Source organism: Oenanthe melanoleuca, chromosome 17, assembly GCF_029582105.1.
Source record: "Oenanthe melanoleuca isolate GR-GAL-2019-014 chromosome 17, OMel1.0, whole genome shotgun sequence".
Classification (NCBI taxonomy): Eukaryota; Metazoa; Chordata; class Aves; order Passeriformes; family Muscicapidae; genus Oenanthe; species Oenanthe melanoleuca.
In genome coordinates, this window is record NC_079350.1 from 5725697 (window position 1) to 5753429 (window position 27733).

The following is a 27733-nucleotide window of genomic DNA, read 5'->3' on the forward strand; positions in this document are numbered from 1 at the left end:
GCATTAACATTTTATTGGTGTTACAGGATGAAACATCCAGTCTTGCAGCTCCAGTGGGCTTGGGGATTTCCAGCATCCTGCAATATGTATCCGTGCAGAGGAAATTAAAATGTGGATGGATCAGCAAGATACAGTCAAATCCTCTACAGTAATTTGGAGAAGACTAAACTCTGGTGCTAGTGGAGCATATTCCAAGCTATCTAATAGAGAGTTGATGATCTCTGTAACAGCCTTTTTGTAAGTTTTATTCTCGCCTACAAGGGATTTTTTTCAAAGGCGGTATGTAATACCTAAACTAATAATTTTAAAGGTATATGATGTAAACATGGAAAAGTAAGGCTCTTTGCAGAGCAGTCACTTCCAGTGATCAGCAAGTACTTGATAAAAGAATATACCCTCATATCTTACAATCTACCTGGAATTTTCAACCACACCAGTCATTTCTCTACAGTTTGTATCATAGGACACATAAACTCTTGGGAATATTGTCATACTTTGCTCTTTTAGCCATAGAACAACACAGACATCCTTTAGCAGCATCAGCACTTGGAGCGTGAAGCGCTGTGTCCACCCAACTGCTGTCAGAGCATGGTGCTGGTGTCCAGCATCACATACTTCACCATCTCAAAACCCACCCTCACCATTTTCACACATAAAACTGGGAGGAAGTCACGTCCAAAAGGAAAATCTGGGTACCTTGAGTTGTGCAGTGCAGTCTGCTTGGGTTTATCTCTCCCAGGTGCCTTAAAACACAGGAGAGGCAATAAAGAACTGATCCTCTGCTTTCTCTCCTTCCTCCATTTATAGGGTCAGCAAAACCTTAATTTACTTTCTAACAGGAAGGAAAATGTGCTCAGGAGGACAAAACCCCACACCTTGGTGCCTGTTGGGTCGAGGCCCTGCAGCACCACTGCCACAGGACCCCCATCCTGGGGATTTTTTGTTTCCATGGGTGTGACCGAACCGAGCATTAAGGAGCCCAAATTCTAATGCAGAATTTCGATGTTATTTATTATCTGTGTTACAGTTGCAACTGGGAACATGGGGAGGGACTCGTTCCAATTTTAGCGACAACTGCATTAATGCCCTGCCTAGAGCCGGCCCATGTAGACATTCCCAAGCCCAGGCTTTTTATAGCAAGCAGAAGCAACCACTCCACCCCCTGGAAGGCCTTTTCTAACCTCCAAAACCTGCTCACAGCCTTGTGCTCCTCAGAACAAGCCCATCTCCAAGCTCATGATGCCCATCACAGTTCAGCCCTGGATGAACCTGATGTGGAGACAGCCCTTTTTCAATTTGGCTCATCCTAGTTTGAAGTTTGGCACAATTTTACAAGACCCTGTGTGTCCCCAGGATGTTCAAGGAGTTTCTCCAATGTCAATGGCAAGAGTGCTCATCCACCGAAGGGGAAGCAAAGTTAAAGGATGAAGATACCTCCTCTTGGCTATTAGAGCATGAAATGACCTCCAAAAGCCCTGTTAAATTCTACATCTGAGCCAGGAGAGTCCTTGTTGAAGCAGCAAGAAGATTCTTGTGAGCTTCTCAATTGTACAAGGTTTCCACCAGCACACTGGCAGCAGGAGAGTTCAGGTTACTTTAGCAGTTATCATTAACAACCAGTTTCACCTCCTCCAACCCATTTCTGCCTCCTTCCCTCTCTCAGGAAGCCAGTGCAGTTGCAGGGACACAGTGCAGAGTCCAGGGCTCTTGTGTGGCTCAGCACCAGGTCCTTGGGGTACAAAGTGCATCTTCATCTCAGCAAGTGCCCACTCAGATTTTGCAGGTCCTGCTGTGGGGGCTTTGTTCATCCACTCGCAGGATCCCAGCACTGCACAGTGGAACTGAGCCACACACCAGGGACAAGCTAATACAGCAACCATGACAGCAAGCAGTATTTTTTTATTCTGTTATTTCTATCTCCACATGAGGCTGCTTCACTCAACTCTTACTTCACCACTGGCTGCCATGAGAGATCATTTATAAAGGAGGGCTGTGAAGGAACAGACAGGGCAAGGCTGACAGCGATCCACGAAACGCACCCAGTGCAAAGGCAACAACTGTTAAACAGCAACACGAACTGGCCTATGTATGGCAACCCCAAAGATCCACTCTGAAAACTGCATTTACAAAAAAATGGCTTGGTCAGTGGGCTGAGGGGAAAGATGGCCAGAAACCCCACGCTACGTCTGCTTCCCCTTCACTGCCCGTCACGTTTGCCACGGGACACATTCAAGACAAATTCAAGCGCCTTCAAAGAAAACATTTGTGATCCAAGATGACATTTCTGCTCACCCTCCACCCCTCCATGCTGCTGCTGCTTTTAGCAACACACGCTCACACAGTTGGCCTGTGTTGATGGAGAAGATGTAACCCAGAGACAAGAAAAGGAGCATTTGCTAAGCACAGCTACGCTACCTCCAACCACTCGTGAGAAGGTCCAGGTTTAATTCAATCCAGGTCTATTATAAGTCCAACAAAGCTGCTGAACTACACTGATGCTGGAAGTCCTGAGTCAGCTCCTACAGCAGGACAGGAAAAACATCTGAAGAAAAAGGTTCCAGTTCTCACCCTGCCTCAGAAACAAGGCTCAAACATCCTTTGGTTGTGAGAGTCTCTGATCTTCAAGAGGTATTTGCTGGCCTGGGATCAGGCTTTGCACATCACCTACCTGCCAAATGCCAGATGGGATGGGGGGTGGTCACAGCAAAAAAGTTAATAAATAAACCATACAATACAACAGAAGGACACCTTGGAAGGACACAAAGACAGACCAGATGTACTTGATCATGCAGTTAAATAATGAATCAATTTTAGTGCAAGCACGAGGTCAACCACCGACATGGCAAGTGCATCCACAAGGCCTTTCCTGTGCTGAAGGCTCCAGCCACTGGCTTTGCTGGCTCTGCTCCCAAAGCAGGAGCAAACCCAGGCCAAGAGAGACCAACACAGTCACCAGTGCAAAACACAGAAACTTTAATTAAACCTACAACACGGGGGGAGGTGGGAAGTGCTGCTTGGGACACGGAGGTGCTGCCACGCGCGTGGGCAGAGGAGCTGAGCCCGCGGGGGATGGCGCTGGGAGCAGCAGGGAGGCAAAGCAAGGGGCTGCCACGTGATGGGGGCACATCCCAAGCAGGCTGATAAGACTCAAACGAGAATTAGCTGCTTGACATCCCAAAATCCCCAGCAGGACAGATGTGCACTCGGGCAAGTAACAAACACAGAGCTGTGCGTGAGCCTCCTCCCACCGCCCCCGCAGGTCCTGAGCCCAGGGACACGGTCCCAGGGAGCAATGCTGCAGCTGCAGGGGAAGGAAGCACCTCTCCACCCTTTCTTGGTGCTGTATTCCACATTCCTGGAGTCCCTCCCATGTATCAATGTCAAAATTTCCACCCATCCTTTTGCATGGAAGCCTCATTTCCACAAGATGACCTGGAGATGCTTTCCCAACCCTTGGGCAGATAAAGAAAACCAGAGGCTTTTGCTCAGCCATTGCTGGCCAGATGCTGCACAGTCATTTAAAATATGGGGACACCTGCCAAAAGACACAGCAATGTGAGGGGACACAGGTGGAGACACTGTGAGTCTCTGCTCCAGGCACAGCCTGCTCCACTGGAGATGGACTCAAGTCCCAGCAAGCACACAGATCTCCAGCAACATTCCAGGAGTGGATCCATTAGGAAAGCCAAGACAAAACACATCCCATTTAGAAGTAAAACAAGACTTAACCCCAGTCTTTCATTTTCATTTAAAATACAAGTGTATAGAGTTGTTTCAGACAGGTCAAAAGCTCCTTGTCCCCCATCCCCTGCCCAGGGCCAAGCCAGGAGCAGACAGGACAGCAACATTGCCAGAAAGCTCTGCTTCAGCTCTATGGACATTTCACCACCTCTTAACTTAGCTTTTCTTACTCTCCTTCCCCTGAGTGCCTGCAAGAACCTTCAAAAGAGGGAGTGAGTAGGTCTGTTAAAGATAATGAAAAAAAAAAAAAAAAGAAAAAAATCACACCCAGGTTTCCTCCTCCCACCCCAGCAGTAAAGCAGTGCAGCAGCAAAAGCTGAGCAGCTTGGCTGGGGGCAGCCCCTTCATGGTCTGCAGAAATGCCAGAGGAAGGATTCCTGATGCTCCTGATACCCAGCAAACACCAGTCCAGATCTCTGTCCCTGCCACACCCAGCCCGGGAACCCCAAGAAGAAACAACCCCACTGCAGCTGCAAAGCTGTGTATCACGTTGGTCACAACCTGTGGACAGACAGCTCATCCCAAAAACAGCACCAGCCCTTTCTGCCCTCCATTGATGCTGCTGGTGTGATCCAGACCACCAGCCTTCAACACACTGCTGCTGCTGGCACTGCAAGTGTGGTCCCCCTGCCTGAGGTCCAGCATAGCAACCCCAGCAGGGAAGGACATAGGGAAAGAGCTTTCTCCAGGTATAACCTGCTGTTCCAGGCTATTCTGCTTTTTGTTTCCAGAGCAAGTACAGAAGTGCATGAGAAGCTGCATGCTGCCCCCTCATGCTGCCTGTGCTCCAGGGATGTCCCCCTTGAAGAGCTGGGGATCGTGCTGCTTTGTGGGGAAATCCCTTTGCTATGGGGGTGTCACTACAGCTTATGACCAAGCAGGAGCAACCACGGTCACCTTGTGCCACTGAGGCCAGCCCAGCCCCAGGGCAGCAAAGCACAGTGCAGAGGGCAGGTTGGACCCAGTTATGGATGTGTGTGAATGTGTCAGGGTTTGTGCCAGTTAAGAGGGTGCCTGAGCAGTGTCTTTGCATAGCTGTTCCCACAGAGCTGGGTCCCTCCAGGGACCTTGTCTTCAGCTCCAGAGCCAGCTCAGACTCCCACAGCCCAGAAGGTTCCCAGCTTCACCCGAGAAAAGAGCTACTGGGAAAGGAAGGCCCAGGAAACCTTGCAGAAGAGGTGGAGGGAGGGCACTTTCCTTACCCAGAAAAGGGGAGAGACGGTACCTTGGGCTTCCACAACCCACAGAAATTCCCTCCAACTCCCTTTTCCCATTTCAGACCTCCAGTACAGGCAGAGCTGGCTGATACAGACAGGCGCAGGCTCACACCTCACCCCGCGCAGTGGTTTCCCAAAGCAAACAGCAACAGGAAACTCCAATGAAATTCAAAAGGGAAATTGCAGTTACCACTGCCCAACACATACACACGTGCCTTCCTCCCCTCCACACCCCTTTCTCTTGGGAAGTGAAGCAGAGGGCCTTTGCTGCAGGGCAGCCCCTGCCCAAACCCATCCCCATTCCCGGCGGAGCAGCGCGGCCCCGCTCGGCGCTGGCGACACGTCCCCAGGGCGAGGACGTGCAGGAGGAGCTGCTCCAGGTGCCATCTCCAGTGCCAGGCCGGCCAGTGCTTTGGATGTGTGGTTGCCGATGAGGATGTGCAGGAACGGATGGGCTGGGTGCTGAGGAGGGGTGAGGGGAGGAGGAAGAGCGCTGTGCTGTGCCTCCGCTGCCTCAGCTCCTCCCACGGTCTCCTTAAGATGTCACAGGCTGGATGGGGAGCAGGCTGCCGAACTTAAAGTGTTGGATCACAGGAAACTTCTCCAGGCACTGCAGGAGGGGAGATAAAGAGAGGTGAATTCAGGAGACATTTCCACCTCTCACATACAGCCTGAGCCACATCCTGCCCGCATGGTCAGGAGACAAGTTCGGGGCCACTCAGCTCAGACAAAGGCAGAGGATCAGCCCTATGTTTCCCCCCCCACATTCCAATCAGGCTTCTCAGGCCAGTAGCACTTCATAACCCCATTCCCTTCCCTTCCCTGCAGCCAGAGTCTTTTTCTTACTGAAATTCAGTATGGGGAGGCCTGGAGCATGAGCAGAAGCAGCATGTCTATGTCAGCAGCTTTCCCCTTCACCACTCTCCTTGCTTGAGCTGATGTCTTTGAAGAGCTTCACCCTACAAACACTGAGAACTCCAGAGACTCTCCCTCCCTAGGCCAGTGCCCACACACTGGGTTTGAGGCACCATTCTGCAACTGCAAGGCACTGCCCAAACTGCATTCCAGACTCTCAGGTCTTTGATGGACAAGCACCAGCGATTTTGCAGCCATAGTTTAAGATATGATCCTATTTCCAACAGGCCCTCACCCCTGAAATTCCCACCTCCCACTGAAGAGTAATGGATGACAGGTCAGTCACATAGATCCAGTACAAAGCAGATTAGCTCAGAGCTACTTCCTGCCCTACACTCAGGCTCTGCATAGGGTGAGCAGGGCTTCAAGGGCACAGCCCCTTCCACTCACCAGCCCAATGGCAGGAAAGTCATGGACTGTGGTCAATAACCACGTCAGAGTTTGCCAGCACTTGCCTGGCAGAGCCACTCAGAGCTCTGGTTTTTGAGTCACTGCAGACTCAGACTGCCCAAATGTCATGGAGGTCACAGAGCAGGCTCAACTCCATCACACAGAACTCAGCAGTGCATGTTCACCAGCCATGATGTGGTTACAATTCTTCATAGGAAGGAGTCTTGTGCTTTCCAGGGGAGCCAAACTTGACTTGCTGCAGCTGGGGAGACTCTGGGGCTGGGGAGGAAGCTGTGTGCTGCAGACAGCTCTCCCCAAGGCAGGACTCGGCACAGGCACCCTGCCCTTGTGCTGTCATCATGGGCAAGCAGGAGGATTTGTGCTCAGAAGCTCAGGCCTACAGTAATCCCTTTGGAGCCAGAGGTCAGGCAACTGGTTCCAAGCACAAGCACACTGGAGCCAAACAAGCTTGGAGGTGGTGAAAGTACAGCACGCTGTATTCACTCCTGGGGAATAACAGCCAGGCAGAAAACCACAAATCTCAATGGCAAGGCACCAAGGAAAAGTAAGTCCTGTGAGCATCAGGGCATGTCACCTTCAAAGCTTCCTAATGCTCAGAGCTGCTGCTGTCTCTCCACACAACCACTTAGACAAAGTCTCAGAGGAAGCAGGGCTGGGTAACACAGACATCGGGGAGAGAAGAGAGAAATGCACATTGGAGATGCTGACAGCTAGAAATGTCAGCCCAATTAGCTCCAAGGAGTCCCATGGAAGACCAGACTGGTTCGGGCTCCAGATGAAGAGATTTTACCACCAGAGGGAAGAACAGGTATCCATTCCATGGAACACATCACCAGCTCAAGAGGAGACAAGCAGAGGAAGTTCTCCTCCTCCATTCTGAAGAACTAGCACAAATTCACTGGATTATCAGATGTACCGAGCAACAGGGCCTTCCTTGAATCAGCTGTGGATGAAACTGTACCCAACACTTGCTCAATTTCAGGCTTATTTCTTTTCACCACCATCTTGATCACACTGAAGGTCTGCTTGGGACTCAACTGGGGAGTAGATTCATGCACCAAGTCCAACCTTTAAAGATGGAACTGGGACTAGATTAGTTACAATGGAAAGTATTTCCTGACTGACTGCAGAGAAGGAAAGGTCAGGAGACTCAAAAGCAGGCTCAGGGGAAAAACATCAAGGCTGCTGCTTTAACCACACTCTATTCTGTCAACTTCTTCACTTGCCTTTGATGGAGAGAATAAGAAAAGCCTGTGGACTTTCAAGAGAACACATCTTCACCCATTATATTATAAATAGACACATTTGGGATTTCATAAACACACAGAGCTGAAGACACATTGTCTTCAGTCTAGTGCTCATCCACCCTGGAGTGCCTGGATCCAGACCACAGCTCCTGGACACACAGACACACCTGAGCTTTCTGTCAGCTGTTTAAAGTCAGCCCATAGAGGAGACAGAGAAGAGATAAAGCCTAGGTCTGGGGGCTGCCCCACATGGGATTGGGAAATCCCAAGTAGGATGTCTCCTGCTCTGTTTCCAGCAATGACCCCGTCCTCTGCCGCTGCCTCCACTCAGTCCTGGTCCTGGTCAGGGCCGTCAGACACCCCAGGTGTGTTACAGAGATGGAGCCTCCAGCTGAGTGTCTGATTTCACCTGATCTAATTGCAATGGGTGATCAGAGGGGCAGGGAGAAGGAGGGGAAAACAAATAAAACCTGAAATCTTGCTCTCACTTTGCCAGTTAGACAAAATGACACCACAACGCCAAACCTTCCCTCTCTTTGCCATCACATGCCCCAGGCTGTGCCACAGAAGCCGCCTGCCTTGAGCTGGACAAAGACCCATGTCAGCACTGGAGGGGTGTTACTGACTTCTGCTAATGCTGGCAGTGGCTAACTACAGAAAGAGTGCACTGGTGAAGGCTACGCAGAAAGCAGAAATATGCTGGGAGCCAGCAGAAAAGAGACAAGATCTCCAGCAGTGACTTTGTGCCTGGCCTGAGACACCCAGATGGATTCAGTTTGAAAAGGATGAAGGTTAAGTGACTCCTAACCTTGTGTCATTCCCAGAAAATCAGTCTAAGAGATCCTCTAGTTGCAAATGTTGGTGTAACCTGCAGGGCCAGGCACACCATAACTGAAAGTTCTGCCCAGCCATGCTGCCATGTCCACATCCACACCCCTGTGGATCATCTCCCAAGCCAGGCAGGAACTGGCTGAGCCAGCATCAGGGTAGAAAACTCTCCAGAACAGATTATATCTAAAGAGATAGTATATCTATTGTAAAGAACCCTGAGGACCCCTGAGCAGGAGTGCCCCTCTCCTCTGCCTATCCAGGTGAACACAGCTTCCATGCTATGGCAAGAGAGGACAACATTGCACAAGGATCATGTTTTTAGTCCTTTAAGACCTACAAATATTATTTGAGGAAAAAAACTAAATTTAAAGCTCTTTGGTTGACTAAATGTTTTTTACACTTTAGCCTAGGTAAGTATCATTATCCTTCCTAGCAGTTTTTGCATTCTCCCCTTGACATAGCTACATCTCAGATATTTCTAGAAAGCTACAGTACTGGATCCAGAATTTTCACACAGAAAGTCACCTGCTACTCAAAACAGACTAAGGCCTTCAGAAAAGACCGTGTCTTGGGTGCACATAGAAGATCCAAAGAATCTCCCAGCCTCTAGAGAATCCCTGAGCTGTGCTCTCTCAAGCCAAGGAACAGGTAGATCTGCCAGCACACGGTGGCCCCAAGACATCAGTGAATGTGTGCACTGCACAGTGGGCTCATCACTGCCAAGCCCCTCCAGCCATGGGCATGTGGGGTACCAGGCAGGAGCACCTGAACATCCTGGGGAATTTGGGATGCCAGGGGAGCACCCAGCTTGTGAAGGAACTGATCCAGAGGAAAGAAAGGATCACAGCAGGACTGTACCAAAGCTCTAGGTTTTAGGAGACTCATGTTTCACTTTAAAGGCACCCACTGTACTGTGGTCTTCCCTTCAGACCCCTCAGCTCTCACAGCTTAGCCTCCAGCTCAGGGTTTTCCAGCAGGCAGTCTCCAGCCCCTGTGACTGAGCTGCAGCCCAGGGACAGCCCCCTCTCCAAGGAGCAGCCCAGGGCACCCCTCCCAGGAGCAGCCAGGCGAGGGGGGCGGCCCCCAGCCCCACTGCTCCTCTCTGGAGGCTGGGAGGAAAACTGAGCTGGGGGCGGAAGGAGCCAGCGGGCCTGGGAGTGACACCTCACAGATTAGAGAGGTATGTGGCCTGGAACCTAAACACAGGATGTGCAGTGCAGAGGAAGGGCTGGGGGAGGGAGCGGCCGCTCACAGTTAACCCCTTTGTGCTGGGCCTGAGCAGAGCTGCCCGCAGAGCTGTGTGTCCCAGCAGCAGGAGCTGTCCCAGCTCCCAGCAGGAGCATGGCTGACACCAGCAGCACTGCAGGGTGTGGGATTAACTCTTTCAGGCACCACTGGTCCCCACCCCCGGTGCCAGCAAGGAGTTGCACCATCCCTGGTCCTCCAGTGCTTTAGTGCAGCCAGTGTGTCCTGCAGAGCCAACACCATTCCCTCTGGAGGCCCAGATGTGGAAGTTCCTGTCCTGCTTCCTCAAGCCCAGGGTTAGCTTGAGCAGGAAGGAAGATAAGGGACAGCCAAAACTGCCCAGTTCTCCAGGTCAGGGTTCACCAGGAAAGCCTGGGGCAATGCTAGTAGAGCTGGTGGGCGGAGAGTGGCCAAACCAGAGAGGTGGCTGTGGTCTCACTGGGCTGGCACACGGCATGGATGGGGCTTGTAGAAAGGGTAAATCAATAGCAAGCATTCAGCCTGCTCTGGGGCTCTTGAAACATGGGATGGTAATTTAAAATAAGTCTCCTCTAGCTGGTAAAATAGTGGTGGACCAAAAGAACAAGCAGGTCAAGACATTGGCCCTAATTTGGAGAGCTGTACTTGCACAATGGTAAGACAAGACATGGCAAAAGTCATGTTTGCAAGGAATGGTCACTTTGGGATTGGTTTTGGGGCAAACATGAGGCAGGAGCTCCCTTCAGGCCAGCAGCACCTGAATGGCTAAGGGCTCCCAAGCCACAGCCAGCAAGGAGTAACAAATGGCTGTGATGGGGTCCCCACACTGGAGCAGCACAAGCTCCCCATGGTGCTGTGGAAGAGAGCAGGTGTGTGGCTGAGCAGCCTCCCCCTGCCCACAGCACTCACCTCTGCCTTGTACATGCGGATGAGGCCCTGGTTGACCTTGGACCAGGAGGGCACGGCGCTGATGTTCCAGAGCTGGTTGGAGTGCTCAGCAAAGGGGCCTGTCTTCATCTGAAAGAGACCCAAGCACAGGGCTGAGGGAGCTGGGCCAGCCAGGAAGCTCGTGCACCAGCAGTGACTCATGCTCACACTCTCTCCAAGCAAACATTCCCACCAAGCCCAGTGACCCACGCACCAGCCACCTCACTGCGTCTTCCCTCCCTCCCTCCCTCCCTCCCTCCCTCTGTGCTCCCTCCCGCTGTGGCCACATCACATGAAGCCGTGGCAATCCAGCTCCCCTCCTCCCCTGATAAAATTAAGCCTTTTCCTGCCACGCTTTCCTAATCAGACCTCCCTCTGCACACCTCTCTTTTAATGACTGTATTAAAAAAGCCCCACATAAGTCCCGTTTTCCCCCCAAGTAGAGCTTGGCTCAACCCTGTTCCTATTCTACCCAGAAACCTCCCAGTGCAGCACTGCTGGGCTTTCCAAGAAAATGACTCATTCCCCATTCAGATCAACAACAAGCAGCAGCGACAACCGTGCTGCCTTCCCTGAATACAGAGGGCAGTGCAGGTTGGCAGCAGCTCTGTGTCCACAGCCCACTCCACACCTGCCTCTAGCTGAGGAGGGCTCTAGGGGAAGCAGAGGGGACATGCTCTCCAAACTGGCTCCAGAGCTGCGAGCTGCTGGCTTGCAGCAGATGCTTTAAATTTTTTTCCTTTTTTTTTTATATTCCAGTTTCTCCTCCCAGGGTGAGGGGCTTGGAGGAGGGAGGGCAGGAGAGAAGCTGCAATCAGGGGCAGTTGCATGTAGATTCCCTGGGTAGTTGTCTCTCCTTCTCCTCCATGAACAAAAACAGACCCTCAGGGAGAAAAAGAAACACAACACAGCCACTCTGACCGAGCGAAGTTCCCATGACATCAGAAACCACAAGGCCGAAGCTCACGCTAAAGAGGAGCGTGGGGAGACAGGAATCTCTTGGACTCTCATTCCCGATCTGGGGCTCCAACAACTAACCCCTTCCCTCTGTGCACGCACAGGCCTGGAGAGAGGGTGGGAAAAGCGCCTCCAAAACAACCTCTCTGCTCACTAAAAATGCAAGCAAGGCCAATCGATGTGCTTTGGGAAAATGCTTCTGCCTTTCTGCAATGCCTGTGTGACACCAGCCTGCAGCAGAGAAAGAAAGGAAGAGAGGGAGAGGGAGGGAGGACCCAAAAACCCCACTGCTCAGAAGGTGATGTGCTTGAAACCCGCCAGCCTTGGGGCTGGAGCAGCAGGGGAAGGGGGTTTGCAGCTCTGCTCGGTGCTGGGAGAGCACGGGTGCATCTGCACTTCCCCTCAGAGGCTCCTGTGCGCTGGGGGATGACAGATGAGCCTCTCCCTGTCCCCTCTGCCACACGCTTCCCTCGTGGGTACAAGATGAAACGTGCGCACGCACAAAGCGCGGCGCTCCCGGCAGCGCCGGCGCGTTACCCAGCCCCAGGATTTGGCACTGATGGGCACCAGAGCAGCGGCTGCCAGGGAGCTCCGCGCCAGGCGGCTCCAGCAGAGCCTCCCCTCCCACACCACAGGGGAGTTCTGATGCCAAACCTTCCCCCACTGTCACTGCCCTGCACAGGGGCATCAGCCACCAGCACCGAGCTCTTCTCCCCTTCCCCAGCCAGAGAGGAGGCACAGCTGGCCCACGCTCATGCCTCTGGCCCTCCTCAACCAGGACACCCAGTGAGGCCATGGTTTCAAGTTGGGGCAGGAAAAATAAGAGGGGTGAGAAGGGGGACAAAAAAAAAAAAAAAAAAAATCTCCTTCCAGCCACAAAGGGCAAAGAGGGAGAGCTGGGGGGGAGAGCGAGAAGCGGCGAGCGCGCTGCAGTCCCGCAGTGACCCCAGGGGAACAGAGTGAGTCAGAGCAGCCATATTGAGCAGGAAATTACTCACAGACGTGGCGTTCCTGCCTCTCGGTTCCCAAGAGAATCGGCCTTTTGTAAATGGTTCCTCTGTCAGTGCAGGGGGGAGGGGGACGGCTGAGGCCGTGCTTTCCTGTCAGCTCCTTCCCTTCCAGCAGAAACCCGAGCCCTCCCTTCCCAAATTTAGAAGCCAGATTGAAGCTGAAATTCCTGCTGCCTGCCCTGAGCTCTCAGAGGAGCATCTGGGCAAGTGCATTGATCCCCCACAGCAGCTGGGGTGTACCCAGCTCCCCTCTTCTGCACAAACACAGGCAGTCCTGTATCACTGTCCCCCACAGCCCCTGTGTGGGGGGCACTACAGGGATGCTCCCAGACCCTCCTCATCCTCACACCTTCAGGTACCACACACACCCCTTTAGCAGCAGAGGGGAACAGCTCGAGTCCCAGCCAGCTCTGCAAACCTCACCCTGTTCCAGAACCACGTGTTCAGGTCCAAACCCACCCTGCAGATTTCCCAACATCAGGTCAGCTCATGCAAGATTCAGTGTCGTGCCTGGGTGCTCCTCTAAGGAGGATGCCATGATCAGTTCAGCCTGGACATCATCTTGCTGCTGGTTTAAAAGCCTGAGGCTTAAATAAACGCCTGGCAAACACCACAACAGCTTATATTCATACTCCTGAAACATCACCTGGGGGCTGAGAACAGTATCTGCTCAAGAGAATATTCTCTCAGTTGACAGAAAACAACCTTCCTCAGTTGTAGTCTGAAACAAAACCTGCTCTCATGTTGGCAAGATGTACCAGACCCACTATGAGAACTGTTGTGGTGTTTGTTACATGCTTAACACCTTTAAAGGAGAGCTGCTTCCAGATGACAAGCTCAGAAGAAAATAATATTGTTCATTTATTAAAGTCTTCAATCCCTTCTCTCCTTTTTCCCTGCTATTTTGTTGTGTTGTTGATTTGGAGAGAAAGCATTTGGAGGGCACTGAGGCTGCCTCGCCCCCCCTAGCGGCAGTCACTGCCTTCCCGGGCGCTTGGGAGGGAAAAAATCCACGTTTCAAAAGGAAAATCTTTATAAAAATGAAGCAGTACCCTCATGGAGATTCACTGAATATACCAAGGATTTGGTAACGCAGGTTGCTGCTGTCCCTTTCAGCTCACGGCAGGAGGGCCAAGAGGGCTCCTTGCCACCAGGTGGCACTGGGGAACTCGGAAGAAACACCCAATTCCATGATTCACAACAAATGTGCAGAAAAGGAACTCAAAGCACTTATTTGAAAAGCCTACTAAAAAGCTGACTTTCTGCAGGCAGAAGCAGAGTGACCTGAAGCAGCAGGATGGTGCTGGGTATTTTAAACTTCACCTGTCAACTGGGCACTGCAGAATCTTCTACACACATTTCAAGAGATGTATGTTTTTTAACAGCTCACTGCACTGTCTGGATATTACAGAGGCCTAAACTAAAATAAATCTTTGACCATTTTGGCTCCTGATTTCCTGTCCTCATCTTGATCTCTTCCACCAACACCTCTTTATTACCCATGGTATGATTTATCTTGGTGTGCTGAGTACCAACAAACCCTACCAGATTTAGCAGGACTTGACACAGCACCTCCTGGGGTTTGGGCCAAAGGCTCCTATGAAGATTTCCTAGATGAAAGGCTAAGTTCAATAGTCTGTAACCTCCCTTCTCATCTAATCACTAAATTAGAGAGGCAAGGAAGGGGGAAAGTGAACAGAACAAAGGGGAAGAACTGCACTCTGTCCTTCAAAATTAATCCCATCAACTTTCTCTTGCCAGAGACAAGAAATCCCTCACCACAACAGAGCGGGTAGTTCTTGCTCTCCCTGTCCAGACTGTGCAGTGAGGGAACTGGGAGAAACACAGCCAAATCCACCACTGATGCTGCAGGCAGCAAGCCACCAGCTCCCTCACTGAGAAACAGCCCATGGCTGCCAACAAGCTGAGGATCACCCGTCCCTCTCCAAAGGGTCCTGCAGTGCCTGAGCAGGAACAGTTCTGAGAGCGCTGCCAGCTGGGGGAATCTCAGCACCACCTCTGCTCTAAGTCAGCTGCATTTAATAGGCAACTCTTTTGGTAGAAACTGGAGGAGACAGAGCAGCACAGAGGTTTGGAAACCTGCCCTAAGCAAGGGGAGGCCCAGGGCTGCCAGGCAGCACCCAAGGGCTGGAGGGAAGGGAGGTTGTCTTGGCAAGCCCAGTCATTTCACAGCTCCTACTTCATCTTCCTAGTGTATCTACAGGAACCAGTTTTCTCCATTCAAGCTGCCACTGACTGATCCAAGTGATGATCCAAAGTTATTTGTTTGCACTTGTTACAACTCCCTTCAACTACAATCCACAGCCCATCCAGCTTAATTACACTTTCTTCTCAACATCCCTGTCTCAGCTCATTCAAGGAGAACACTTCAGCCATGCAACAATGGTTCATCTGCACAGTTCCACGAGAGCAAACAAACAGGCAAAGGAGGAAGAGAAAACCACTGCCAGAGCCAAGTATCTAATGTCAAGAGAATGTCCCTGTGGGACAAACCTTCCATTCCTCACCTCTGTAATGAAGAGGATGCACTCCAGGAACATGAAGTCCTTATGGTTTTCATTTACCACCTTCTCGTCAACAAAGTGCCGAGGCTCCAGACTTGGATGGTCTAAAAAAAGAGACAACAGGAAGTAACCTGTACAGCAATCCCCTCCTGAGACCAAGTTCAACCAGGTGGTGTACTGCCCCTCACCCAGAAGCACAGCCCTCCCATCAGAGCTCTTTAAAAGGCAGCACAGAGTTGCTCCCTTCTATCTCATCTCCTTTTCAGTGCCTCTGCAAGGACAAAACTCCCCAGAGCAGAAATTGCATTCTTTAGCATCAAAACCAAGACTCTCCTCTTAAAAAGTTTCACTGCAGTCACAGCAATAAAGACAGAAGTACTATACAAGGAAGCCTTCCATCTCCCAATGAGCTTTATTTGGAAAGCTGAGGTAAAAAAAAATACCCAAGTCCCAAACTCTCCTGCTGTATTATACACAAATCTGACATACTTCAATTTAAAAGTCAGCCCCAAGCCTCATCATCTTTACAATCTAGACAAATGGGGCAGAGGGCAACCTGGGACACAAGAAGATTTTTATTAGTACCTATCAGCTGGGAACTGCCCCATATGAAAGGCAGGAATTGGAAGTCATCCAAGCCCCACACGCCCTGGCTGCCAGCAGGCTCCATCCTGTAAGTTTTCTGCAGTTTTCGCATCACTTCCAGATACCTGAGGCCAAAGGGAACAGGGAGGGTTAAGGCAAGGCCTTCTCCTGTCTTTGACTTTGTGAGGACAAGAACAACCAGTCAGGGAAAGGACACAATTCATCAGTTGTAAACAGGACCCCCACATACAGCACAGTTCATAGAATATAGATTCAAATCCTTTGCCATAGAAAACAGCCTGATAGTTCCTAACACCAAATGCACAGAGAAATCCAGTGGCAGAGGTTTGTTTTATCTGCAGTGTCTTATGATAACGCAGATCTTTCCTCATTCCTACTGTTATTTGAAAACATTGACACTTCGCATCCCTTCCCCAACTTCCAAAAGAGCACAGCTTTCTACCTTGCAGCAATCACTACTTCCACTTTTCAGGTGGAAAATTAAAGCTGGAAGTACTACTGAAGGAAATTGTTCCCATGCCAGCAAACAGTGATACAGCTGGGATTAGACCTCTGGACTCCAAGCACCCATCAACTGGTTTCATCACCACCAACTCTACCTCCTGGGCTGGAAACACATCTAGAGGAGCAGTGGAGGCCTGCCAGTTGCATAGATTTTTTTTATTTTTGATGCCTGAAGATATATTAGATCCTCTGATCAGATTGTCCTGTCTATCACAAAGCACAGAGCCTCACCCACAGAGCTCAGTAACTTGTGCTCCACTAAAGTAACTTTCTAGAAGGACACTGCCTCTGAAGACAAGGGGCCATCACCTCTTCTTGAGATAGTTATATCAGGTCAGAGTACAGTCCACTAAAAAGTACATCTGCTCCTAATTTTGCCTAAAATTGTCTTCAGCTTTCCCATTCTACCCTTCCCCCCAAACAGCCCAATTCTTCCAGCCCTTCTCCTCCTATTACCTCACCTGTTAAACACTTTGAAGACAATGGCCATCTGGTCATCCACTCTGAGCACACCGATTTTGCAGAGGCAGCAAAGAAAGGCTGCAAATGCAGCTTCGTGCCCTGGAGTTAAAAGACATGAAGAGACATGACACAGGTGTCTCTAGCCCCCAGGACAACCTTTCTGTGGGCACCACAACAGCTCTTCAGAAATCACAGCAGTCATAATCCCCTCCCAACCCTGTTGTCACTGTTTATGCCACGGGCTGACAACATTTCATCCCCCTGCAGCACCCACCCAAATTATACCTTCTAGACATTCATAAGGTGATCATTAACTTAGAAATAAAAAGTCTTAAAGGAAAAACAGCTCCAACTGGGCATGCTGGGAGCAAGGCAGGGACTTTCCCAGGAGCTTGGCACAGCAAGGGAAGTGGAGGACTGCAGAGTCATCTGCTTGGGGGATGCAAGACAACCTCACATCTGCAAGCAAACAGATTTCCTCCTGCTACAAAAATATCTCCATGTTGGAAGGATGCAGATCCCATGACACTGCCAGGAACAGCCTGTCCCAAAGGGAACTGGGATCTCGGGCTAAGCCTCTGCTTGGCTAAAGCCTAAGCTTGGCCCTCCAGCTAACAGTGAGGAAAAGAAGCGAGCAGCAAACCCAGAAATGTCTTAGTGGGAAGGAGCATGGAAGTAGGAAGAGTATAAACAGCTCCACACCACAGACAGGTGCAGCTCCCAGTGTAGGAACAAAGTGCACCCCTAATCTGGACACTGTGAGCTGGGACATGGGCCCCTGACCTGGGACACACGGGATGGGAGGAGAGGTTGAATTTCCTTCTCTGAGCTGACCAAACCCCATCCAGCCTTTCCAAGGACAACATCTCCCCCTGCTGCCAGTGAGCTGCAGCCAGCACTGCACAGCCTCCAATCCTTTAGCCTTTACCCACGGCCTCCTCTTCCTCTTCCCACCAAGTCCAAAGTCACGTTTCCTTGCACTCACAGCATCCTGCTCTCCTGCCTTTTGGTGTGGACACAGCTATCCTCCAGAGAGGAGCAGAGCATGCAGACAATTCTGTATTTAGCTCTCACTGAAACCTGTGTGGTTACTTCACCTGAAATTCAGTATCTCCTCAGGTGCTTCTACCTTCAGATTTCAAAGTCCCTCTGTAAGCAGTGACTCTCTTTTAGGGACCACAAGACCATTATGATTCCCTCTAGGGACACCTCCCACTGAACACAAACATGGTTCTCACTCCAACTCCAGTTCAAGCCAGTGTATTTTATCCCTTTAAACTGCCTGCTGCAGGACTGCTGCATGCAGTGAAGCAGGTCCTACAGCTCATCCCAGAACAGCTTGGTTCGCATTTCCTTAGGTGAGATGTGAATGGGTGTCCCAGCTCTAGCACAGCTCCCAGTCCCAGCTCTCAGTCACAGTCCACACAGGGCAGAGGGGCGAGAGGGCCCTAAAAGGAAGGTGTTCATTCCAAGCTGGCCCTAAAAATAGTGGCAATGATATATTTAAGTAAATACAGCACCCAAGTCCAAAGGGTCCCTTCCAGCCTTGGCCAGTGTGCAAGCTCAGGTACCTGTGCCATAGTCAATGCGGGTGGAGTTCCCCACAGATTCCTTCAGGTACACAGCCACTTCTGGGGCAGCATCAGCCAAATGCTTGGGAATCACTGCTAACACCAACTTTTCTGCCTCCTGAAAGACATGAAAGAATCCCCTGAGTGAGCACAGATCTGTCACAGATCCTAGGGACAAGACACCCTGTGCTCACATGCTATCACAGTGTGAGGGCTGCAATGGTGCTCTGCAATGCCTGGAAGCAGCATGAGAGAGGAGCAAATTCTCCTCTGGAGAAGCCATCTCCAGAGATGGAACAAGTCAGGGAGAGCTTGTCCTGAGACCTGTTCAGGCCATAAATATCCTGTAGGACAGAAAACCTTCATCACCCATGAACCAGTTACCCACTGAGCCATCTCCAGGACAAAAGGATCACTAGAGCAGCAGAGCAGCTGCAAGGCCACTGCTACTGGGACTGGGGCTGTGCCACCTCCACAGCTTGGGGCAGGGCAAGTGCTCTGAGCTGAAGGAATTCGAGCAGTTTTCCCCAGTCTTCCTCTCATTTTGTGACAGAATGGGTAGTTACAAAGCAAAAGGATTCCTTGAGCTTGGACAGCCCTTGTGACTCATCCAGAACTTGGAGACCCAGCCAAGAGCATTTACATGGCCCATATGCTCTCACAAGAGGAAAAGATAGCACCAAGTCAGGGTAAGTGATGCATATCAAGAGGTGGATCCTTCAAAGCTTATCTGAGCAACTCCTCTGCGAGCTGCTTGGCTGCCACACAGGGACAGAGCCATCTCCCACCCCTGCTGGGCACACTGCCCTTCTGTGGGAGCTGCAGGTAACACTGCACAGCACAGACATGCTCACCTGGTCTAGTTTGGCATACCAGGTCCTGAAGGCTTTGTTCCCAAAGCGAGAAGGTTGATCCACTGGCGGGGTTTCATCGATCCATCTGTCGAGGGTGTTCAGCAGAGCCACCAGCTTTTCAATGGGCTACAGACAGCAAGAGGGTGAGGGGTCACAGTGGCATAAAACAGACCAGTCCCTCAGTCTCCGACATCTCTCCCCCTGATGGGAGTCAATTAAAGCCCATACCATTCTTCCCAAGGGAGGCACGTAGAAATGGGCTGTGCCAATTCTTCTCAAAATGCAGAGGGGACAGAAAAAATATTCTTCCCTGCAGGAAAGCAGTCCAGTACAAAGCCCAGCCTGAGGCAGACTCCCCATTTGCCCACACAGTCCTTCATGAGCTGTAACAGCACTGTGCTCAAAAATCTCTTGGAGAAAAGCTATAGCAAGCTCCCAGCTGTAGAACAGTCCTCACAGGACTGAGAGGCAGGGAAGTGGTACACAATTCGGGGACCTCCAACACATAACTCAGGCTCAACATCTTAAGGGTCCTGCATTTCCCATAGGATAAAGAATAGCATGTATATAGTGCTATGCATCCTCACCAGTGGATGATGATGTGATTTAAAGGCCCTTCTCAAGGCTCTAATAATTGTCCTGAAGTGTCTCTTAGGAGCCAGGATTAGCACTTGATGCTGTTAAACCACGACACATTTGTACAGCAAGTACACCCTCTCAGTATGATTCCTGTTGCTTCAAACTCCTACCAGCCAGACCACCAGGCAGCTCCAGCCCAGGGACACCCACTGCATGTGGCAAAATACAACCTGTCCAGGGGAAGAGGCAGCCTGGTTAGCCCACCAGTGCTCTCACCAGAGCAGGAATGAGAAGCTCTCAATTCTCAGAGAAATGTCTCAATTCAAACACAATGCTGATGGGAAGACAGCAACACCACAGCCATGTTTCTCATACCCAGTGCTGGAAGTGAGGGACACACATAGGATGTCTGAGAGTGGCCATGAAGGAAAAGAGGTGCAGCAGGTGACACAGCACAATGTCTCCAGCTGTGCTGTCAGACCAGAGCTGGCCAATGCACACCATCTCCCTGCCTGGCCCAAATGGCTGGAGAACAGCTACACTCCCCATAGCAAGAGGCAACACCACAAGCAGCACTTTTAGCGGCTCCAGACAGTTCCAGGAGGCTCTGCTGATAACTGGTCAAGCCTGCCAGAGGCTCTGGGATTCTCCCTGCCTGACTCCAAGCAGCTGGAGAGCCATCAGCTGCCACAGCAGCTGGCCAGGCCCCAGGCAATGCAGGCTCCTCTGTCTCGAGAGGGGATTCCTCCTTCAAGGGGACAAAGAGGACAGCAGAAGCGGCGGCTGGTTTGACTTTGCTGGAGGCATCGACCGTGTGAAGCCGGCTGGTCTCCTGGGCTGTGGTTCAATTCTTCACGCTGCTGTCGGGAGGACAAGGAAACAGCAGAGCCCAGCAAGTTTCCAGCCCTTGAAGTGCCACTCGAAGAGGGTGGGCAGAGGCAGGCATGGCAGAGCTGTGCTGCCACTGAACCAGCTGCAGGTCGCTCCCGGGAGGAAGGGTCTCGTGGCAAACACAGTGACACACAGCGACTCCTGACGTGCCACCCCAAGGACATGGTGAGATCAGCCAGTGGGAACAAGCAGGACAGGGATCCTCCCACCCAAGGACATTTGGCCACTGAGCCAGACCAGAGACTGGGACAAGACCTGAGCCCACTGAGAACACAGAAAAAGAGACAGGACAGCCTAAAGCTCTGGGTGCCCTGGAGGCACTAACAGGCCAGTGCCCCAGATATGTGTGCACCAAAGCAGCACAGCCCCTTCTCCTTCAGCTCCCTGCTCCCAAAACACTGTAGGAATCAAACACATTCCCATGGCACTGGGCCCACATTTGGACTCAGCCCTACTCCTTCCTGGCTATTGCATTCCCCTCCAATTAAGCAGCAGCATCCCCAGCACTGGGTTGCATTAAATAATTAAATGGTGCTGGTGATTTATCCGCCGGCACCAGCAGCTCATTATGAACAGCCGCCGTATTTCAAACCCTCTCCACGAGCACTCGGTGCTGCTTGGATAAACGGCTGGCATGGACCAGCTCCTTCCCTGGGGAGCAGAGAGTCCAACCTTCCCTTCCCCACTCGCTGGCTTTAAAGGGATTAAAAGCCCAGCCCCACTGAACACGGGAGAGCAGGACCCAGCTGCCGGCTCAGCCACATCAATAAATAATTAAAGAGCTGCGGCTCATTTTGGGCTCAAGGCCCTTTGAAAAGGGGGTAACTAAAAGAAGCAGCTTCCCATTGTCCAGCAGAGGAAGCCTGCACATCCAGGGCTGACCCCTGTGGGGGAGAAAGGAGCTTATGGGAACACAGCCATCAGCACCACTGCAGCCTGTTTTGCCTGGCTGGGTTTTTAAGCTCTATTTTTGCTTTACCTTTCCAGTGATCAAAGCAAGGGCAGCCTCCCCCCTGCTCTCCTTGCTCTTCTCGTTGTGCTGATTTTGCATCTCCTTGACCCTGAGTCTGCCACCAGTCCCAAAGGCAAACCACAGGGCTTCCTACAGAGCACAGACCTGTCAGCAGCTCTCAAGAGCAGGGGCCAGGCAGACAGAGGTGCTGAGGAGGCATCGCAGCAGCCAAAGCTGCCCGTGGAGACCAGCTCTGCCCCTCTGGGCTTCTCAGGCCCTGTCAGAATAGGGAGCTGCAAAAATCAGAGCATTTGCTGCTTCCCCCACTTCCCTCCTGGAAACAGAGCAAGCCATAAGACCGACCAATTTTCCCCAGAGCATTAGGCTGTTTGAAGGGAAGGTCTGCTCCTTGCATGGCAAAAATTAACCTCGTCCTCCTCACTGCACTGCTCCTCTGATCCAAGTCACTACTCCAGGCTGCAGCCCCAGCAAGTGGCTGGTGGATCCCCACGTGGAAAGCACTCCCTCCAGGAGGGGAAGGCAGGTCACAGCCTATCACTCACACAACCTTGTGCCAGACACAGTGTCTGTGCCAGAGTCTGCTATCAGTGCCTGTCAGATGCCTGCAGCAAACCCTGGACAGCTCCACACAACGTGTCAGTAGGAGCAGAGTAGGCTCAGCGAGTCTCCAAGGGGACTCAGCCCCCACAGGAACCAGCAGAAAGGTTGGTACTGACACACACTCTCTGGAAACCACTAAGCTGCCTCTTTCAAAGCAGAGCAGACCATGCTTCCATTTTTTATTCCATGGCAAAGCAATACCAGTAAGTCATAAAGAGGATATGCATTCAGCAAAAAGGATTTCAGGAGGTCATTTGCCAAAGGAAGGTGTCCCTGGCATTTGATCAGGCAGGAAGATGGGATGGCACAAAAGCACATTGGTAGCAGGTACAGCAAAAGAGAAGAAAGCTGAGCAGAGATGCAAGAAGAGGCCACGAGGGGCTGAGCCTTTAAAAGCACAGATAAGCAGTTTGATCTACAAAGAAGCCTGTGTGAACAAGCAACCTCATCAACAAGACAACTCTGGGGAGGCTCCACCTGTGCCTCAAGTCACAGGCTTCTGCTCTCCTCAGTGTGCAGGGAATGAGATTTTTTTCCTGCCACTTCCCAAGCAGTTGGGACTGTGTCTCATTTTTGTTACTTGGACTGGGACCATAGATGGAAAGCATTCACTCCAAGAGGGCTCTTCTGCAGACACAGCCCTGGTACAGCTTTTCCTGACAGCTCAAAGGGCTTGTTGAAGAGGGGTGGGTTCCCCCCCCTCTTTGTTTTGTTCATTTTTAATGCTTTGTTTCCCTAGAAGTGTTCTGTGAATGGTTGGGAACAAGCGAGATCATGACAAAGACAAAACTCAAAGGTGAAATGCAAACAGCAGAAAGCAAGAGCAGCATTTGACAGCAGTTTCTACTGAATTGAAGGAACAAAAGGGGTGCACAAAGCCTGTTAGGGAGAGACTCATTATCCCCATCCCCTCTATGAACTACAGGGGAGTTTCTCATTCACACACTGGCTCCTAGAAGGGAAGGCTAGATTCAACACAGTACTTCAAACATGAAGATTGGATTAAACACCATCATCAGCTGCCTTCCTACACCAGAATGAAGCTATAAACACAGGGCCCAGTCTGCTGCCCATTTTGTCTAGATCTTTATACATCACTCTCAGTTTTCTTGCACAGCCATGATTAGTAAAAACGTATCCAAGAATCTCCTCATTGCAGCACAAACCAAGGGAGGGGGATTCAGTGTGTAACAAGGACTGAGAGCAGGTGGCCAGAGCGTGCTCTGTGGACTGGCAGCACCCAGAGAACCCTCAGGGCAGCAGTGACACCACTGAGGGTGCCTGCCCTTTCCCTCTGGCTCCACTATGCCCTGAGAAAGTGAACAACAGCCATTAAAATTGGCTATGGCAGCAGGCAGGGACAAATGACAGCCACTTTCATGCAAGGGGAAAACCAGGTGCTTTCTGCTGAACACCTTGGAAGAGGTAATCCCACCCCACAGGTTAAACTTCCCAGCCCAGCACCCCTGTGAGCTCTGCAGGCCCTATGACTTTTAGCACGACCCTGGGCAAGGCAGGTGCAGCCAGTGACACACCTTGAGGTCACAACTGTCAAACCAGAGCTTGCACAACTTAGCTACAGCCTGGGCTGAGGAGATTGGTGCAATTAACACAGTCTGAGCAATGAGAAGGGACAGGGAAAGAAGTGGTTGGCCAGCAGATTTTCCTACAGAAAAACCACCTGGGGAACAGGAATGGTACAGACATCCCAGCCTTTTGCCTGCAACCAGGAGAGAATATCACATCTTCAAATCACTGGTTCCCCACCAACTTCTGCCCACTTGCTCAATTTCCCATATACCAAGCACATCCAGAGTCTCTGCATCCTGAGGGCAGGATGGCACCCTGGCATTTGCATCCCCAACCACATCCATTCTCCCATTGCTCCCAGATAAGCTATCAATTCATTCCTCAGCCAGGAAATACTCACTGTAAAGTAAAAAAAAAAAAAAAAAAAAAAAAAGGGGCAGGAAAGGAGTAACAAGAGGATGCAAACTCTTCTCCTACCTCTGAAACTTTGTATTCACAGGTCAGCTTCTTGCCCCTGACACCTTCATTCAGGGTGAGGATGAAGCCCATGTAGTCTGCATATGCCTGCAAACACAAGGAGAGGGCAGAGCTTTAGGGAGAAATCAGGGTCTGTCTGAGCACAAAACACAGCACAGCAGCATCCTGTAACCCAAAGGAACCTTTCCCAACACACAACACTGCTTCCTTGGAGACACCCGGGGCTGCAGGCCTTGCTGTGAAATTGCTGCTCTTTTTGGCAGCCCTGGCAGCAGAAAGCAGGTGGCAATTGCATCACTGCAAAAATTACAGAAAGGAGAATCCTAAAAATGCTCACACTGACCCCAAAATCATTCCCTCAGCTCCTAGCAGGTCAAATTTTAACTCCTCAGTAGTGCAGAGTCTCAGCTATGCCCAGCCATGCTGCACTGCTTCTCCCAGACCTGTGCTGTTACCTTCCCTTTCCCCCTTGGACTCTTCCCCTGTGCTCACAATAGGGAAGTGGGAGACAGCCCAGGCTCCTTACTCCTCCTCTCTTGAAATTTGCTGCTTTGGAAGCATCATCTCCAGTGCAGATCCACTGCAGCACACTGCCACTTCTCCCTCCCTGCATTGAAATCCTGACCAAGAGCAAGTCCTTAAACCCAGGAGATTTAAATTGGAAGCGGCACCTAGAGGTTTGCTTGACACCTGGCTACAACCTCAGCTTCTCTCAAGGCATCTCAGTCATCAAGTAAGAATTTGCTCCTAAGAGGTGGGACAAGTCTGGGCCAACACCCCAATACCTCAAGGGCAGAGAGGGGAGAACCTGCTTGTTCCACCAGCTCCACACAGGCTGTAAATTATCCAAGAAATTATCCAAGAAATTGAAGGGCTCAGCTCTAGAGTCCCTTCCAGAACAGCACAGTGGGAAGGAACCAACCTAGGCTGGTGCTACCAGGGCCAGGCAGCAGAACCATGGTTAAGATGAGTTCAAATAGGGCTGGGTAAATCCAGTTTGGTTATAAAGTACAGGCCACATAGGATGAAACAGTCACCAGCTTCTCACCCAGTTTGTTGGGAGAGAGCAATGATCATTACTGCCAAGTAATTTTCCTACGAACGAGCACAAACTCTTCTGCTTTAAAACACAAATTTAATTATTTCCCATTCTCTGCCCAAACCTCCTTTACTTCCTGGCTGTTCCCAGACCAGACCTGACTGCCACCAAAAGATCAGCAGCATTTTCCAGTCCTTCCTGTCCCCAGAGCCATCCATACCTGAGACCGCTTCCACTTGGCCATGTCAGAAACCACATTTATCTCCTTTTTGGGGACCATGAAACATTGCTGGACAGGAGGAGCCACCTCCTCAGAGGCGCCTGGGAGATGGAAAAAAAAAAAAAAAGGTAAAACAGAGGCACTGGAGAAGGAGAGATCCTCTCTTTTTGTCTTCTTAGAAATGATACAAAGCACACAAATCCATCCCAGCTGGGCTGTAATTCCATCAAGCCCTCCTCACCAACATGCTCCTAAGGATACTGCAAGACTTCAGACAGAAGCATTATGTCTGTCTTCATCCTTAAAGCTGCATTTCTCATTCAGACAGACAGACAGACTACAGCAGTTTAATTATTTCTGTCTAGTGCAGCCAAGCCTCAGGTCATGCTGAAGCACTGAGCTCTCCTACAAACCAACTCTGCCCTGTTTTTAGGAGTTAAGCCTGACCTTCATTTCTCCAGAAAGGATAATTCCTGCATGGACAAGCTGGAGCAGTGCAATAAATGCGGCCCAGAGCTACTACAGCTCTGGTCCAGGCAGCACCAGGACTTGGGGGATGATGGGACACAGCTTCTTCCAGGTGGAAGCTGTAAAGATCATTTAATTTCAAAGCTCTCTCAGAGCTTAGGATGCAATATTTCATGCAAATGTGAGTTTTTAATGAATTAGAGGGGCTCTTTTCCCCAGCACCTGAACCCAAGGCCCAACCAGCAGAACCAGAAAAGTTCCAGGAGGTTTAAAATTATTTGTATTATGCTCCTGTAAGTGCAACTTTTAATAGCAAGAGGCAGTGAAGAGAGCACTGTCAAGGAACCTGGGCACTAATGTCAAATTATGAATTCTGTCAGAGTCACTCAGTACACCTTTTTAATCCCAGAAAATGTGCAGGCACTTATGCAGCACCAGCTGCCCTGACACACTCCAGCAACTGCTGTCCACAACCCAGACAGTTCAGGCACTGTCTCCCAAGAAATACCACCAAACTCCTTAAAATAGCATCAGCTGCGTTTACATCCAGAAGCATCAGCAGCCTTTTCCACAGTGCTCTCTAGCAGGCAGATCAGATTAAAAGGATTCCAAAGTCCCAGGAACCGAACAAAGTCTGCTATAGATTTGTCATACAACCTTTGACAATCATTTGAATTCTCTGCCTTTCACATTCCTCATGCACAGAATAAATTCAGCCTTATCTCCAGCCCTGAATGTTGCAATGTTCGGTTCCCTCCTGCAGAATTTACAACAAAACTTCCAGGTATGAGGATGAGATGAACATGTGATGAATTTAAATTAAAGACACGTGTGTCTCTCTTCTGAAAATTCAGCACACAACTCACAGCGGCTGGCACCGTACCAATGGAGCTGGGCTTTTAAGAGTTTATAACATGAAAAAAATGAAAAACTCCTGAGCAGCAATGTGAAAAGGCAAACACTGATGTGTCCATCGGTACAGGTGACACAGGGCAGTGTCCTGATCTGGGTGTTTGCCATTAACAGAACTCCTTTCATCTCTTTGCGTTTGTTTCTCAGCCATCACTGCTTCTGCCCCACACTCTGGGCAATTCCTCTTGGTGAGGAGACCGGGAATACTCAAGGAAGGGAGCAGTGAGGACTGCAGGGGTTACAGCATTCTGGGATGAATACACAGGAGTCCAAGCCTGCTGGTGTGATGGATGGGAGCGCGGTGGGTCAGCTTTATGACAAGCAGCAGTTTGGACAGAGGAGGCACTTTCAGGCTCGTGTCACGGTGTGAGGAGGGGGAGTCAAAGGCTCAGCACGAGAACCAGTCACAAACCCGGGCTGGGGGCCACAGGGATCCCCGATCCAGAAGCTCACTCCCGACCACCCACTTCGCCCTGGGGTGGTGTCAGGACTCGGGGGCTCCAGGTCCTTCACACCCTCGGCAAATCCCCCCTCCCTTCCCCTCCCCGGGCCGGGTGCTGCTGCCACCGCCTCCCGCAACCCGGGCCCGGCGCCCTCAGCCCAGAATCCCCGGAGTGCAGAGCCCTGTACGGGCGCTCCCTGGCCCCGAGCGCAGCCCCCAGCCCGGCGGTTCCCGGAGCCCCTGGCCGCTCCTCACCTGCCCGCCGCTCGCTCTCTGCCATCTTCCCGCAGGCCGGCCCGGCCGCTCCTCACCTCCCACCTCCGCACACGCCGAAGCCGCCGGCGACCATCTTTGAGCAGGGCACGGCGGCCGGCGCTCTCGTTCCCGAGGCTGTCACACAGCGCAGCGGCCCCTGCCGGCCACCGTCGTGCTCACGCCGCCATGTTTGTGTAGGGCGCGCCCTCCCTGCCCACAACGGGGAAGGATGGGTGTGCGCGAAGAGGGGTGGAGGGGCATGGAGGCGAGGGCGGAGATCTTCCTCACCATCTCCGGGGGGAGGCAGCGGAGAGAGGGGCCGCAACAGGGCTCAAACACCGGTCG

At 51.2% G+C, this 27733-nt stretch overlaps 1 protein-coding gene across 1 annotated transcript; it reads right to left on the reverse strand.

The window, feature by feature from the left end:
- Positions 1 to 984: 984 nt before the first annotated feature.
- On the reverse strand, positions 985 to 27609 carry PTPA (protein phosphatase 2 phosphatase activator). The gene is made up of 10 exons (XM_056504813.1): positions 27389 to 27609; positions 25312 to 25412; positions 24053 to 24139; positions 19003 to 19128; positions 18149 to 18266; positions 16577 to 16676; positions 15591 to 15715; positions 15009 to 15109; positions 10496 to 10603; positions 985 to 5568 (listed from the first exon to the last, which is right to left on the reverse strand). The coding sequence occupies exons 1-10, from the start codon at positions 27411 to 27413 to the stop codon at positions 5494 to 5496; spliced, it is 966 nt and encodes a 321-aa protein (XP_056360788.1). The 5' UTR covers positions 27414 to 27609; the 3' UTR covers positions 985 to 5493.
- Between the last annotated feature and the right edge of the window lie 124 nt (positions 27610 to 27733).

Coding starts and splice junctions, on each gene's coding strand:
- PTPA (XM_056504813.1), bottom strand. CDS start 27,413: ATGGCAGAGAGCGAGCGGCGGGCAG. Junction 25,413..27,388: donor AGAGAGCGAGCGGCGGGCAG/GTGAGGAGCGGC, acceptor TCCATCTCCCAG/GCGCCTCTGAGGAGGTGGCT. Junction 10,604..15,008: donor GCATCCTCTTCATTACAGAG/GTGAGGAATGGA, acceptor GGTCTCTTTCAG/ATGAAGACAGGCCCCTTTGC.